This window comes from Elgaria multicarinata, chromosome 4 (genome assembly GCF_023053635.1).
Source record: "Elgaria multicarinata webbii isolate HBS135686 ecotype San Diego chromosome 4, rElgMul1.1.pri, whole genome shotgun sequence".
In the NCBI taxonomy this organism is placed as follows: Eukaryota; Metazoa; Chordata; class Lepidosauria; order Squamata; family Anguidae; genus Elgaria; species Elgaria multicarinata.
In genome coordinates, this window is record NC_086174.1 from 110,162,222 (window position 1) to 110,179,587 (window position 17,366).

Below are 17,366 nucleotides of genomic sequence, written 5' to 3' on the forward strand. Positions count from 1 at the left end.
TTTTCCTACCTTCATACTGACATGATTGGTATGTGGGCTGGCATCAGAGTACCTTGTGTTTGGGGCTTGCAGTCACCGCTCAAAGATGAACTAATATGCCTTAATTTCTCCTTGAGACTGCTAATATTTTGTGAAACAGATGAATGTACATCAATAGTGACTTCTTTAGAGCAGGAGGAGAAGCAGTGCCCTTAAGATGGGTTGGCGTACAACTCCCAGAATCCCCGGGCTGGAGTATGGACCCTCCGCCCTTGCCTGATTGTGCCTACCCTTGCCTGATGGTTACCACTTGCTTGCTGGACAGGCAGAGAGCCAGGGAGCGAGGAGGCCATGGCATCTCGTGCTCCTCACTACCATCGTTGTCTGGGTACAAAAGCAGGCAAATAAGCAGGTTGCCATGGGGAAGAGGAGGAGCAAATCGGGGGGTGGGGCTGTTGTCAGTGAGCCCCTGCTGGGGTGTGGACCCTTGGCATGAGCCCAACCATGCCGGCCCTGTTTGGAAACCAGCACATCAAACGGACACGTGGATTTTGCAGGCAGGACTCACTGCGGCTCCCTGTGAAGCCTAGCTACAGTTATCCATGCTCTGATAACCTCTCGTTTGGATTACTGCAATGCGTTATACGTGGGGCTGCCTTTGAAAACGGTCCGGAAACTTCAGCTGGTACAAAACAGGGCAGCACGGTTACTAACAGGGACTGTCTTTTTACAACTTCATTGGCTGCAAGTCCAGGTCCGGGCCCAAGTGCTGGTACTAACATTCAAAGCCCTAAATGGCTTGGGACCAGGTTAGTTGAAGGAATGCCTCCTCCCATATGTACCTGCCCGGACCTTAAGATCATCCAGAAGGGTCCTTCTCCGTGAGCCCCTGCCAAAGGAAGTGAGGCAGGTGGCTACTAGGAGCAGGGTTTTCTCTGCTGTGGCACCCCGGCTGTGGAACGAGCTCCCCAGAGAGGTTCGCCTGGCGCCTACACCGTACTCCTTTTCTCAGTATTTTAACACCTAATTTAACTTAAATTTAAACTTTGCTGTTTTAATTCCGTATTTTAACCTATATCAATTTCTGCTCTGTGGTTTTATCCTGGTTGTGCTTTTTGTATTGGAATTTGTATTTGTGTTTTTAGTTTGTTGGTTGTTTTATTATGCTCTTCATGGTTTTAATTTTTGTGAACCGCCCAGAGAGCTTCAGCTATTGGGCGGTATAAAAATGTAATAAATAAATAAATAGTGTAGTGCAATCAGGGCTCACGGGGGCATAGCACTGGTACTTTTTTTATTAGCAGAGATGATGATATCATCTACCATCCCCTCCAGATTCCTTGTTCCCTCTGAGCTTAGCTGCAATCCTTACAGTAGCTAGGGATGGGGGTTGGGGGATGAATTTTCCTAGTATATTGTTCCCTGTTGTAATGCAAAGTATTTGGGGGTGGCTTGCCCCTGAACGGACAGTTAAGCTTTACAAGAGACCTGCTCCTGATGACGATGAAACTGCTAGAACTGGTTTGTTGATATGGCTGGCTGCATTTTTCGACTCTCCTTGTCAGGTATGCTTTAGGGTGGATTCCTACATTGAGCAGGGGGTTGGACTTGATGGCCTTTTAGGCCCCTTCCAACTCTAAAATTCTATGATTCTATGAGTGGGTTTGGGGGCTTCAAAATTGACCAGTACACCACTGATGTGCACTGATGCAAGTCTTTAGCCATAGGGGAAAGCAGAACTGTCTGGCAGACTGACAGTATAATCCTGTAATTGCCTATTCTTTTGTAAGCCCCATTGAATTCAAGTAAATGAGTATAGGATTGCAACCTAATTTGCTAAAGAAAAGTACCAGCTTTGGTTGCAAGTACTAAACTCAAGCAGACTCTTAAGGAATGCTAAAAAGAAAAAAGGCCCTCTGAATATAACCTTTGAAATACTCTACATATAGTAGTAGCTTGTTTTGTGGTTCGCTGGTGGCTACCAGCTTCCACCACAGTTCATTGCTGCATGTGGGTTAGGGGACCTGACATTCTCACTGGAGAACATTGCAAGGTAGCAGAGGCATGGGGCGGGACCCTGCTGCTTCAGTCCTGTGCAGGTGTGTTGGCTGTGGGTACTGCCATGATGGCCAGTACTGCCACCGCTGAGCAACGGTATTGATATGGTAGCCCTATGCCTCAGGGGATGATCTACCATGGTACAATTGCTCTTTTTTCTTGCTCTTAAGCTGTTGACCTACTCGGTTTTTGTTTGATTTTCAAAGCAATCAGAGGATGTGTTTGCAATAGATATACCAGCTATTCAAATATGGCATGGTATTGAAGTAGGAAATGGTAACCAGATGAGAACATGGTTAAAACATCCACGTTAAAATATACATCTAGTAAAGAGTATCTAAGAAGTTATTCTCTTTTCCTATTGTGCTTGCAAATGTATATAGATGGTGCTGCTCAAATTTATTCATTAGTCTGTTGTGCACTGAAGAGCTAACAGTTCTTTAGGAAGGCATAAAGTGGGGGAAGGGAACCAGCCCTTCCTATGTAACCTCAGGAATCTAGGGCTGTATCAAAATAAATAGCTGGGATAAAACTACTCTCTGCAAATGTCATTCAGCCCCTGTCATTCAATAATATACAAAAGTGAATAGCCTCCTCCAAGATTCAGCTGCTTTATTTTCTGATAACCTGGCATTTACAAGCAGCAAAATCAACCAGTCCCAGGCTAGAGGGCGGAGTACAAGGGCAGAAACCACTCAGCTGTGCAAGGAACCTGACTCCCCTCTTTTCTCCCAGAAACAACAATAAGAAATGATTATTCAGTGCTTTCAGAACAAAATTATGTTGACTAAAAATGGGTCCTCTTCACAGATTTACATTCTAATGAACAAACGAAAATAAATAAACGCAAAAGGAAGGAAAATGGGGTAGTATAATGTTAAAAGCCAGAGCAAATAAAAGTAAAGATGTCTTCAAATTCTATTTAAAAACGAAATTGATGAAGGATTGGAAATGTTCTAACACCCATAGTAGGTTCATTCATGAGATAAGGAACATCAAAAGGAAAAGGGTCCAAGTGAGATATTGTAGCACTAGGACATTAAGAATGAGAGGGTATATAAAGAGGTAAGAGGTAATATTAAGAATGAGGTATATAAAGATGTAAGAAAGTTAATAATCTAGGAAAACAAAACAGAGCAGAAAAAGTAAGAGAAAGTGGGTAAAATAGAAATAAATCATATAAGCAAAGTTACAGAATTTAAAACAAATGAAAGCATTTGAATATCATGCCATTACAACAATCTAGTCTATAGAATATAGGGGGCTTAAGCAAAGTTTTTCGTAATATAAATTGAAAGTAATATAAACAAAGCTCAGATATATTTAAATCAGAAATAACAAAATTTAGCTGTAGCAGAAAGGTCATAAAGTAAAAACTAAAATTTCAACTTATTAACATATGAACCAAGAGAAATAAATACAGATCCCCATGAAAGCGGGGGGGGGGGGGATGAAAAAAGTAAAAGGAACAAAAAGTCAATTAGCTAGCAGTGTGATCCTGTGCATATGTCCTGCTGAGTTCAATGAGAACAACTCCCTAATTAGTGGGTTTAGGATTATAGCCTAAATCAGAAGAAACAAGAGGAGGTGTTTAAGAATAGGAGAGAGAATAAATGATTTAAAAGTACTATGGGGGAAAAAGAAAGTGATGAATCAAAAATATGATGAACAGGAAGAATAGAAGAAACAGCACTTTAAAAGAAGAGAAGGTATAGGGTTAGAAGAACATGAAGTCACTTTAGAAGAGGAAAGGAGAAAAGTTATATCAATTACAGGGGGAATTTTTTTTTACAGGTGGGCTGAAATGACAAATCTGTAGAAACAGAATTTGAAACAAGAAAAGTAATCTTATCAACAAAGAGAAAAGCAAAATCTTGAGGAAAAAGAGAAACGTAAAGAAGAAAGTTTGCAATAGAAGACTATGGTGGGCTGAGGAGGAATATGGATAAATAAGAAATTTGATTTAGCAGAAGACAACATTTGAATGTAATTAGAACACCAACAATGAATAAAATAATGAAAAGAATGAGATTTAAATTATGATGTTATAAAGTGTTATGATGCTTAAATGCAAGGCAGCAAATAACAGAGCCAAGGAGAGCCATGGTAGGGAAGATTGAGGACAACAAACACAATAATACAGGGAAGTAAAATGGTGAATCACAGCATACAAAGAGGAAATTGCAGGATCCACTGAACCTGACAAACAGAATATAAGAAGAGGACTTGGGTGGGAGAGTAAAGGTGTCAGTTGAACGAGTATCATGAAAAGATGTAGGAGAACAAGAGAAAGAAGGGGAATAAAGAAAAGGAAGAGTAAGAATGATGAAACAATGGGAAAAGTGACATTGTAAATCACCTTGATAAGATATTATGCATAGGTCAAAATATGACTAAATGAATAAGTAGAAGAGGAATGCCCTAATAGCCCCAAAGCCTAGGGGTCCTTTCAGATGAGGCTTTGATGCCATCATCCTGCCTCATTCACAGAATTTTACATGGGGTCCAGAAGACATCATCTTCAATTCATAACTCTGCTGAGTTTCCCCACAATTATTCGAAGAAGAGAAAGAATATATGTGTGGGAAATTCATGAAGATGACAGCCAACAAAATTACTCAAAACGTAACAAGGAGTGCTTATACAAACAATGCTTTTAGTCATATTAAATTCCAAGACATATGTCAGATCTTTTGCTTTCTGTAGATGATTATGGAAAACCCATGCACCCATCAAGATCACAGCCAAATTTAACCTGGGATTCAAATAAAAATAATAGCAACTGGAATTCTACCCTTCTCTGATGTTATCGCCATAATTTAGAATGAAGTTACCCACAGCTGAAAACTTACCTATTACACAGAATGGTTTCCTTGCAAATCGCAATCTTCCTTGCCATCCACGGTATCGACAACAGCAGCCAGCAGACCAGATGCGTACGACAAATTCCAAACCAAAGACAACAATCATGACAGACTCCTGGGGGGGACGGGGGACAAATAAGAAACACAGCTGGTAAATTCAGCAGCACAGTAAACTGACGCCAGTGCGTACTGGTGTTGGCCAATTAATCCTAAGCAGCTAAAATGCAATTTCATTCTTAAAAAATATGAAATGAAATACATTGCACATGACATCCAGAATTTCATTTTCACACAACAGATATTTTCACACAATATATAAGGCTGTAGGTGGAAGATTATAAAATAATCCTACACATAGAAAACTAGCTCATCAGGGAGAGGGAGAGGCTTAACTCCCTTCCCAAAGCACCAAGGTCCAATCTAAATCCACTCCTCTGTCCAGTTGCTTTTCACCAAATAAAGAGATGTCAGGTTATCCAGCCACAGCTCTCTAGTGCTTTGTGTAGTTTGGCCCATACGTTACAGCCAGACAATCCCCATCCCCAACCCAAGAATTAAATATGGTATTTTTCTGAGCAGTCATCATTGCTTATACTGTGAACATATTTCACCACAGCAACATGCATTCAAATAGGTTTTTCAGGCTTTTGTAGTGTTTCAGAGCAAAACCTGTTTAACCAGATTAAACAGAAGCAGAAGAAAGTGAAGCAGAAGAAAGTGAAGGGCTAACCCTATAAATAGTCAGGATAAGGAGACTGCCTTAGGTGACAAATTGAGGAATAATCAAAAGGAAGCATTAAAAATATTATTCGTTTTATTGTTTTTTTAATCACCATAGGTGACAACATTTAGATTTTCTGCCTTTTTCTTGGGTTGTCTCAGATTTCGTGGCTGTATTCAGAGGTTACATTCTCCGATCATCTGAAACACAGTTAAGAGAATGTGATGTTAAAATGCAGCCGGTGGGTCAGTTCACACATAATGCTAAGCCACTGTGAGTTAATTAACCCATAAGGCTTTGTGGTGTGTGCCAGCTGCCATTTTGAATAGGCAAGCCACGACATGCGAAAGTGGACAGCATGGATTATGCAAGGTTAAAAAACAACCTTGAATAACTTTAGAACAACTGCCCCGGAGTTATGAAAGGATTGTTTAACCCTCACATAATCCATGCTTCCCAGGTTCACACAACACGACAAGCCATTGTAAGCACTTGCCATGACTTGCATATTCAAAATGGTGGCCGGTATGCAGCATGAAGCCCTGCAGGTTAACCCATGGCGGTTAATATGTGAACCAACTCAGTGTGTACATTATGGGAAACAGTGACAGTATGACGCCACCTTTAAATCACAATAGTAGTTTTCACCAGCTTTAGTATTTGTGGAATTCTCCTCTGATGGGAGTCTTACCAAAAGCGTTGCCCATTTCAGAAGCATTCTAAAACCCTTTTTGATGCTCGGTAGTAGGTTGGGAGGTGGGGCTTTAGTAATTTGGTGGTGGTGGGGTAATTTTAAAATACTGTTGGAAATTTAAATAATAGCCGAGATAAGAACCAGTATATTGAAAAGAAATATGATGTTACAACCTTCACAGAAAGCATCTTCCAGGATATCACTGTTATACTATACTGGTTTGAAATGGTTAAGGGTTCATGAGCTAACTGTAGCAGACTAAAGTACTTGAAAAAGCTTATTAGGCAGTTTGTCAAAGAAACAGAGGATGAGATTTATATTTTATTTGGCAGGTAAAAACATTTCCCTGTCCAGGATAAAGCTGTTCTGTGTCAGCTGGTTCATTTGTTATTCATACAGGACGGAGACTGGGATGGTACCAGATTAGTAAGGAAGCATTAAAAATAAATTAAACACAGGAATAAGTGCAAAGAAAGTGGTGACCCACCTTTTCTTCCCATCCCCACCACCATATATCACCGTAAGGAACTTCCTTAAGTAGTTGATTATTTCACTTTTGCTAGCATCACTTATATATTCCTTAGAGTGTAATAACCCCATTTGCAGCCTTTTTTTTTGTATTGCATTGTGTCTGTGGAGGTGAAGTTTCTGACACTGATTGGATAAGCAGGAGTGAACAAGTCCAACTAATAAACATTCCAAACTCTCCAGAATTCTATCTATGAAAGCATTCCAGTGCTTTTGGAACCTCTGCAGATGAGGCAGGAAACTGATGGAAGGGGTTTTTTTTTCTACAGAAACCTCATAGCACTTAAGATTACGAGGGGTGGAGGGAAGCAGGACAAAGCAGACAGGAAAACTATGGCTACTGCTAAGGCAGAGTTGAAGATAGGAGAAATCAAACAGAAAATAGAAGTGAAGCAAAACCTAACATAGGGCCTTGGAACAGACGGGACTGTGCAATAAAGGAAGGAAGGAAGTGGTCAAGCAAGGGAGAATTGGAGGGCGGGGGAATGTGGACCAGCGAGCCAAGGAGGCATTGGACTGCTAAATCTACAGTCTTTGACCGCTAAATCTACAGTCTTTGATGGTGCTCCTTTTAAGAATGGTGTAATCTGTCACTGCAGCACTGCGATCTGCTAACCCAGCCTTCTCCAGCCTGGTGCCCTCCAGATGTTTTTGGATGTCACCTCCTATTAGCCCCAGTCAGCATGGCCAATGGACAGGAATGCTGGGAGTTGTAGTCTAAAATATCTGGAGGACACCAAGTAGGGGAAGGCCATGCTAACCTAAGAAGGGTAACAAAGGCCAAGAAACAGGGATGAGATGTGTGAGAACTGAATTTGACATACTGATTGAACTAAGCAGCCAGACCCTTGGCGGCAGGCTTCCATTTGTTAATATATTATAGAATTCTAGGCCTATTGTGTCTCCTCCTTCTTTTCTTTCTCCTTGTCCTCCTCGTCCTCGTCCTCGTCCTCGTCCTCCTCCTCCTCCTCCTTCTTCTTCTTCTTCTTCTTCTTCTTCTTCTTCTTATTATTATTATTCATTTTATACCACCCGATAGCTGAATCTCTCTGGGTGGTTCACAACAATTTCACAAGATAATAAAATATAGCATAAAAATTCAATATAAAAAATATAAAACAAAAAAACTAAAAGCAATTTCAATAAAATACTAGACTTAAAGACAGCTGCCATAAATGCCCCATGATATGCCATTAAATGCCTGGGAGTGAAGGGCAGGCTTAAACTGGCACCAAAAAGATGAAAGTGTTGGTACCAGGCATGCTTCAGTGGGGAGATCATTCCAAAATTAGGGGGTCACTACTGAATAGTCCCTCTCCCTTGTTATCACCTTCTGAGCTTCCCTTGGAAGTGGCACTCAGAGGAATGGCTCAGATATTAATTGTATTATCTGGGAAGGTTCAGGTATTGCGGTCCTGAGCCAAGTAAGGCTTTATAGCTTAAAACCAGCACCTTAAATCAGGCTCAGAAACATACAGGCAGGTAGGTAACCCTACATAGTGCATTGCAGTCATCTAATTCAGAGGTTACCAGAACATAGTTTACTGAAACTAAATTATTCCTATCCAGATAGGGTGTAGTTGGGCCACCAAAGCCGTTAGAAGGCACTCCGTGCCACTGAGGCCACCTGAGCCGCAAGTGACAAGAAATGGCTCCAGGAGAGCCCCTAAGCTATCTCCAATCTGTTCCACTGGCCCAACTCAAGATGCAAACACTCCAGACTAGTAATCAGATGGACAGAGAGCATGGAGAAAGAGAGGATCTTATAGACCACGTCAACCCCCCTCCCTGGCCCTCAACTCTACATTGATGCTGAACCAATACCCCGGTGGGCACAACTCGGTGAGACTGTCTGTATGCCCACCCAGGTCTCACTTGGCTGCCTCATTCACTATTAAATCATGGACAAGGGAAGTCTTATGCACTGATCTGGCACTTAAAAGCAGCATCTGGATACCTGATGGCAGGCTGATAGGGCAAACACCAAACCTGTGGGTGCAGGGAGGACTGGAAAACGGCACAGCTGTTAGCTGTCTGGGCTGCATTTACCTTAGCTGGCTAACCCTCCTCCCAGCCCTCCCTCTACCCATCACTACACTTATTGGTCCCCCTCCTCTTGGCCCCATATCCTTCCTCCCAGGCCCTAAGAAGGAACCAGTCTCCCAGCTGATATTCACAGGCCTCACTTCTTCTTAGCTGATCCGGCTGCTGAATTATCAGAGCCTTGCACTGTTGATGGGGAATCTGCATCACTTCCTCATTAGGATATGCTGCTATATCCTGTACAGCAGGATATCTTTTTTAACTTGTAGTGAAGTTGAACCACTTCCCCCCCCCCTACATGCAAACAATCATAACAGGTATGCACTTGCCTGGGACAACATGTGAACCAAGATATAGCAGTTATTGTTTTTGTTTTTGTTTATTCGTTCAGTCGTTTCCGACTCTTCGTGACTTCATGGACCAGCCCACGCCAGAGCTTTCTGTCGGCCGTCGCCACCCATAGCTCCCCCAAGGTCGAGTCTGTCACCTCCAAAATATCATCCATCCATCTTGCCCTTGGTCGGCCCCTCTTCCTTTTGCCTTCCACTTTCCCTAGCATCAGCCGCTTCTCCAGGGTATCCTGTCTTCTCATTATGTGGCCAAAGTACTTCAGTTTTGCCTTTAATACCATTCCCTCAAGTGAGCAGTCTGGCTTTATTTCCTGGAGTACGGACTGGTTTGATCTTCTTGCAGTCCAAGGCACTCTCAGAATTTTCCTCCAACACCACAGTTCAAAAGCATCTATCTTCCTTCGCTCAGCTTTCCTTATGGTCCAGCTCTCGCAGCCATAGGTTACTACGGGGAATACCATTGCTTTAACTATGCAGACCTTTGTTGTCAGTGTGGTGTCTCTGCTCTTAACTATTTTATCAAGATTTGTCATTGCTCTCCTCCCAAGAAGTAAACGTCTTCTGATTTCCTGGCTGCAGTCAGCGTCTGCAGTAATCTTTGCGCCCAGAAATACAAAGTCTGTCACTGCCTCCACATTTTCTCCCTCTATTTGCCAGTTATCAATCAAGCTGGTTGCCATAATCTTGGTTTTTTTGAGGTTTAACTGCAACCCAGCTTTTGCACTTTCTTCTTTCACCTTTGTCATAAGGCTCCTCAGCTCCTCCTTGCTTTCAGCCATCAAAGTGGTGTCATCTGCATATCTGAGATTGTTAATGTTTCTTCCTGCGATTTTAACTCCAGCCTTGGATTCGTCAAGCCCAGCTCGTCGCATGATGTGTTCTGCATACAAGTTGAATAGGTAAGGTGAGAGTATACATCCCTGCCATACTCCTTTCCCAATCTTAAACCAGTCCGTTGTTCCGTGGTCTGTTCTTACCGTTGCTACTTGTTCGTTATACAGATTCCTCAGGAGGCAGACAAGATGACTTGGTATCCCCATACCATCAAGAACTTGTCACAGTTTGTTATGATCCACACAGTCAAAGGCTTTAGAATAGTCAATAAAACAGAAATAGATGTTTTTCTGGAACTCCCTGGCTTTCTCCATTATCCAGCGGATATTGGCAATTTGGTCTCTAGTTCCTCTGCCTTTTCTAAACAGCAATTTCTGTTACTGTATGAAGTGTATAAAGTGCTTTTGTGATTCTGTAAAACATGTTGTTGTGATTGCAGAAATTGTATGTCTCATTTCACATTAGCATAGAATCTTTGAATTAATACTACAAAGCAAATTTTCATGCTCAATGTTTATCCTTTGATTTGGAGTTCCATCTGTGTTTTGATGTACACATGTAAGTAAATTTCCCCATACATATCTGTGGAAGGGCCAGCTCTGAACAGATATATCATTGCACATGAGGAGTAGCTTTTTCCTCCATCAAAATGAACAGGGACACCTTGCAGAGAAGGAAGCTGCATTAGCGGTCCTATGTCTTCCAAGAGATTGCTGGACTAGGGAGACTGTGTGTGTAGCGATCTCTTTCATACCATTTGTTGAAAAAGTATGAGACTATTAAATCCCAATAAGAACATAACATAAATTTCAGTAACGTCATAAACTACTAGGATGTGTCAAATACTGCCTACTGGTGTGAGTTTTTAAGACTAATACCTATTTAAGATATTTATAAAGAGCCATGTTTCCTGAGAATGTTATTACAGCCAAACATTTAAGTACAGCCACTATAACCTGGACTGCTACTAGGAATTCCCATTTTCAGAGCTTGTCACTAAGATCATGTGGGGAGGGACCATCACAGAGTTTTCCACTTCTGGGATCTCCCTCAAGGGCCATACACCAGTGAGTTGTCCCCGAAGTGAAGAGGGATGTTCAGGGGCAACGTTTATTTTTTTTTAAAGAGGAGACATTTGCGCAATTGTGCAGGGGCGATCCTGCACAAAGGAAGTTCTTTTTTTAAAAAGAAACACAACAAACTTGGTGCTTGAAGACACCGAGCACCATCCCAAAGATGGAGAAAATGCTCTCCCCTCACCCCCAATGCCCTTAGACACCCCCCCCGCAGAGCTCCGTGCCCATTTCCTGAGCCCCGCTACTCATGGAGAAGAGGGAGGACCTCAGGAGGGAGAGCCACACTGCCCATGGAACTCAGGATAGTCCTGAGATGGTGGGGAAAAAACAGGACAAAAGCAGTCCCAGCTATTCCAGGAGAACTGAGTGCTCATCCCCAGTTCACCCCGGGATCAGCTGTGCATCATCTGGATGCTCAGGGACAACCTTGTGACCACCCCGGCAGGTGTAGACAAGCCCTAAGTGCTATTTCTTTACCCATTAAAAAGCCTATGAGGCTCGCCTGGATGGCAACAAGGGAGAGGGCCTTTTCAGTGGTGGCCCCACGACTGTGGAATGATCTCCCCGATGAGGCTCGCCTGGCGCCAACGTTGTTATCTTTTCGGCGCCAGGTCAAGATTTTTCTCTTCTCCCAGGCATTTTAACAGCATTTAACAACATTAAGTTTGTTTTTAATGGACCCCAGAATTGTTGTTTTTAAATGGATACTGTTGTTTTATACTTTTTTTTAATGTTTTTTAAATTTTTGTATACTTTTAATGTTTACTATTTTTAATTGTTGTAAACCGCCCAGAGAGCTTCGGCTGTGGGGCGGTATATAAATATAATAAAATAAATAAATAAATACTCACATACTGAAAATTAAATCTGGGCCAGATCTACACCAAGCAGGATATAACACTTTGAAAATGTGAACATGTCCTGGACCTGAATATTTATCAATACCATTATAAAGCAGTAGTGTCACTCCTGCCCAAGAGTAATGCATAATTAAGGAGGAGAGCTAAAGATTAAACTAGGTTTTGAAAATAAGGGCCAAAGTATACATGGCATTATTCATACTTTTTATACAGTGAGCTTAAACTGGCCACTTTTATTTTAAGAAAAAGAAGCTCTAGATGGGCCATGTTCCAGAACATTCAATTGATTTTTTATTGATTTTTGCTGAAAATCCCATAGACACATGCTGCTGCTGTTTTGCAAACAGCATGCTCAGGGGCAAATAGCTAGGGTGGGGGCAATGTTCAGCAAGATACTGCCACAGGGGTCAATCCAGGTCAGGAACATGTTCTGAATCAAAATAAAAGTGGCCAATTAAAGCACGCTGTTTTAAAAGTGTGAATAATGTCACATGTAGTTTGGCCCTAACAATAGGTTAGCTATAAATTTAGTTCACAATGGTAGAATTTTTCTGTAATGGTGGTTTGCAATGGTAGGGTTCCAGCAAACCTATGAATTAATGTAACACTCAAATAATTTTTTTAAAGGTAAGCATAATCACACTGTGAATTTGAGTATAGAGAAAGTCTTTCATTCTAGATTGAAGACTTAAAAACAGTGTTCTCTAGGTGTTAAGCTTTGTGACACAAGGTAAAAGTAGGCAGGTTAGACAGTTTTAAGTTCTGGAGAGTGAAAGATTTCAAATAATGAAGTATTAAAATACATTATAGGCTGAGATTTAGTTCTCACTTGGGTTTTTAAAGACACAACCCTATTCCATGCATTAGACAGAAAAAGTCCCACAACTCTCAACACTAAATTGTCCCAATGTAGATTAATGAAGACTGAAAATAGATCAGTTTCATGGTGCAAGTGTAGCACCCAGTTCATGTAATCTGTAGCCCTATGACTGCAAACTATTACACCACCTTTTTAGAAACTAGTCCAAGCACCAAGCAATATGCAAGAGGAGGGCCAGGATTTCTTCTCAATCATCCCAGAGTGCCAGACAAGGAATAATGGGCTCAAGTTACAGGGAGTCAGATTCTGGCTGGACATCAGGAAAAACTTCCTGACTGTTAGAGCAGTACGATAATGGAACCAATTACCAAGGGAAGTCGTGGGCTCTCCCACCCTAGAGGCCTTCAAGATGCAGCTGGGAAGGAACAGGATTGAGAAGATGGGGGGGGGGGTTCTGTGTGCATTGGCTTGAACATGAGTAGCACTACACATCAAACCTTCCCTCTCAACATGGGAACCACTGAAAGATTATATATAAATAAAATAAATGGGACGAACAGGGACAGAGATGGTCCTATACTGTGGTAGAGGGAAATGATTCTTTAGAAGGGACCATTGATACTCTCTCACAATGAATGGGGTTGGTCGTCCTTGTACTGTAGATTTGCTAATTCAGAATACAGAGAGATGGGTTCATGATGGGTTTTGAAGATAGTATGACAGTGCTATCATTGCCATTTTGCCCACTATTCTATTTGGTCAAATATGGTTTGAAGATTTTTAAAGTTCTTCAAAAATCTGTAAAACCTGCTTGGCCACTTATTTTTATTTATTTATTTATTATTGCGTTTATATCCCACCTTTATTCCTCCAAGGAACCCAAGGTGGCATACATAATCCTCCTCCTCTCCATTTTATCCTCACAACAACAACCCTGTGAGGTGGGTTGGGCTGAGAGTGTGTGACTGGCCCAAATTCATCCAGTGGGTTTCCATGGCTGAGTGGGGACTAGAACCCGGATCTCCCAACTCCCAGTCCAACACTTTAGCCATTATACCACACTGGCTCTTATGACAGTAGGTTGAGTGTTCTCACCATATAATAGACAGTGATTGTTCTATCATACCACCTATCACTGTTATAGCTAGTGTACAAATCTCAAGATAGAAGCAACTACTTAATGGGACATGTGTCCAATGAACCTGCTGACTAGGGGCATGTCTACACCAGCCCTATGTCCCAGGATCGTTCTTGTGCATCCAAATGCCACACAGGGGATCCCGGGAGAAGGCAGGGATGATCCCTCCATTTTCCTGGGATAACCCTTAGGTGTAGAAAGGGCCTAGGTTCCCAAGAAGAAAAGCAGGTGCCAACTGGAGCCCTTAATGGAAACAGATGAGGAACCTGTATACACAGTGCACATGGAATGTCGGCTCTCGGTAAATCATCCAAAAACCTGGAACTAATTTGCAAGGCCAAATCTAGCTGAATTGATTCTAATCAAACTATGTTAATTAAAATAATCCTGGAATTGCAAAACTGCTATTAATTTATTTTAATTGGAACTTGGGTAAGAATAAGAAATGACAGACCAGGCAGTTATCAATATTATATAATGAGACTTTTTATTTGTCTATTGAGCATATCCTCATTTTATTGTATTTCTGCATTTCAGTAACAGCATCAAGGTAGTACCAGGGTTGAAAAACTCTAATTGATTGAACTGGAAAATTAAACAACTAAAGCTTTAATGTGTGAAAAGCTATTTAAATTAATATGGGAAAATTTAAATTGATAGAGGTGCTGTAACTGTAAACCCACTACAATGTTATGTCAGGACTGTCAGGACACATACAAGAGATCACAGAAGCAGCCCTCCCATTAGGCAGAGTGAGGTGGCTACCTCAGGAGACAAGTGCTGGGGTGGGAGATGGGGAGCAGCAAGGTGTTCATGGGGAGATCCATGAGTACTGCCCTGCACCCCCTAACCTAGTCTGTTGCCTTCTTGGGTGGCGAAGGACTGCAGGAAGCTGAAACAGGGAGCACAGCTGTAGCACCAGACCAAGGAACTGGACATAATTGCAATTGTTGAACAATTATTGTAAGAGTGGTTTTTAATAATTTTCTATGTTGACCCCTTAGAGATTTCATTGTATTAAGCAGGAACCAAGTATTATTAATTAATTAAAAAAGGGATCAAAGGGAGCTGTTAACCCAGTAATGGTAAAGAGGAGACTGAAGGCTATATATACAGTGCAAACTCCGTCTCTTTCTGATCCTTTGTTTGTCATGGTTCAGACCTGAGTCTTTTCCCTCCTCTCAGATAGTCCCTTTCTTCTGAGTAACTCTCTCCTCCTAAATAGACCCCTGAGGATAGAGCATTCCAGCAACTAGACAGGCAGCTCGACAATTATCTTTCAGGGATGCTTTAAGATGGATTCCTGCATTGAGCAGGGGGTTGGACTCGATGGCCTTATAGGCCATCTACTCTATCTACTCTACTATTCTACGATTTCATGAGATGCTCCTTTTGTGATTCCCACCAGGTCCACTGCTGGAGGAGACAAAGAAGATGAGGGAGGAGAGTCAGGGACTCTCTGGGGGGTGGGAGACTCCGATGAGGCATCCTCAAGCTGCCTCTGGTCTGCTGTAGGTTCCTTCTGGTCTTCTGTGGGAGTAGAGTTTTCAGCTATTTTCAAGTCCTATCCCTCTTCCTTTGAAGAGATCTCTCAGGCGGTTCAGGTCAGATGAATCCTGACAAGGGCACTGTCCTTTTGCCAAATAACATTCAATTGCAAGTCCACTCAGCTTCTGTACATGGAATGTGGGGGAGGGGGACACCTTGTCTTTCACCTCAGGCAGCAAAATGCATTGGGTTGTCCCTGAAAATGTGTGCTTCCATTTCCTCAAATAATTAATGAATGGAATTAATGTTTTATATTGAGGCGACAACATTTAGACAAATAAACAGTTAGATTCCTCAATTTAAAACCTTTTGATCAACTAAGAGGGTGTTCTTGACTAATCAGGCTACAGATTTGAAAACATGTTAAAATGTTAATTATTTTAAAATCCTGCATTCCTCCGCCCCTCACAAACAGAAGATGGGGCACAAGCATGCATTATTTAAAATGATTTTTCCTTCAGAAGTATTGTTTTATTCATATTCAGACTGATGAATGTAATCTGTTGAACCTAATACAATTAATCAACTAAGATTTCTTTAATTTGTGTAACCCTAATACACCTGCCGCTCCCTTTCTCTATAGGATACAAACAGCTAAAGATTGAAGGTCACTCAGGAAGATCAAATAATGGAAGCTGACAATTTGATCTGGCAAAAGGAACTGTTTATTACAGGATGTCTGATTGAACCTATTAGCTTGTTCAAACCAAGAGAAAAACAAACAAAAAGAAATATAGAATCCAACCTCTAAAAGCAAGAGAATAAACAAGTCGACGTGTACAATATATTAAAAAAGAATATCCTAAGATAGTGTTGTATAACTTAGGGCACAATCTGATGGGATTCATGCCAGAATATCGGAAGCTTCCGAGCTAAGAGGCTTCTGATTATTCTATGCCTGCCAAGTTCTTGCTGGCAGGGCAAGAAGAGCATTGGAGGCTTTTTAGCCTCTCCAGTATTATTTGATAGAATCTGCCAAGCTGACATGCGCTGCTGGGGGCAGGGGCTGAGAGGCCATTGGATCCATTGGATCCATTACCTCTCCCCTCCCTGCCCGTGGGCACCCCCTGCCCCTCCCCCAGAAGGGATAACCCCCCACTTTTCTCCTTCCCTAGGTTGGAGCTTCAACCTCAGTAACGGGAGCTGCTGCTCTCTTCAGCAACTGGGAAGAGCTTGTGGGGAGGAGATTTCCCCCTCTGAGGTCATAATTCTGCCTATGGCTTCGGAAGGGAAAAAAACCCAGCATCCTGTGGCCATTCATTTGCCATCTAGGGGCTTTATGCTTGCACTCTTAATATATTACAGTGTAAACCCCCCACACATACATAAAAATTAAAATGAGTCCCTTAATACATACCCCCTTCCGAAGAGAACTAATATGTTATAAATATCAATGTATAACTGATACCAAATGTCTTTTGACCAAACATTGGTCTTCTTCAGTGGTATAGTAAAGTCAGTTACATATTTTCACATATACATATGAACAAAATTAACTATTGGCACAATTCTGTCCATGTTTAGACAGAAATATTGGGAATTGTAGAACTTGTTTCTGTCTAAAAATGCATAGGATTGTGGTCTATGTCTCTTAGCCAAATAATATAGCCATGTAGTATTGGTTTCACTAGTTAAAAATTACTGACATACCCATATGGAGTGCATGTTTCATAAATACTAAGAATCTTGTGTCATCGTGCTAGACATGAGTCATAGACTAGATTCGGACGATTGAAATGGGGGGGGGGAAAGCTTCACCCCCCTCTGACTCCACACATGCTGTGTGATTCCCTGTTTTGCAGCACTGGTTGGGGTGTTGGTCCCAGCACACAACACAGTATTGAGGGCTTTGT

General features: G+C 41.7%; 1 protein-coding gene across 5 annotated transcripts in view; it reads right to left on the reverse strand.

Annotated features, from left to right (window-relative positions):
- The window catches only part of KCNQ5 (potassium voltage-gated channel subfamily Q member 5), a 322,595-nt gene that overhangs the window by 59,711 nt on the left and 245,518 nt on the right, over window positions 1-17,366 (reverse strand). For all 5 annotated transcript variants that reach the window (XM_063125807.1, XM_063125805.1, XM_063125808.1 and 2 more), the window contains exon 3: window positions 4,890-5,016. In XM_063125807.1, the coding sequence (XP_062981877.1) occupies window positions 4,890-5,016 (127 nt within the window). The remainder of the gene's footprint in view (window positions 1-4,889; window positions 5,017-17,366) is intronic.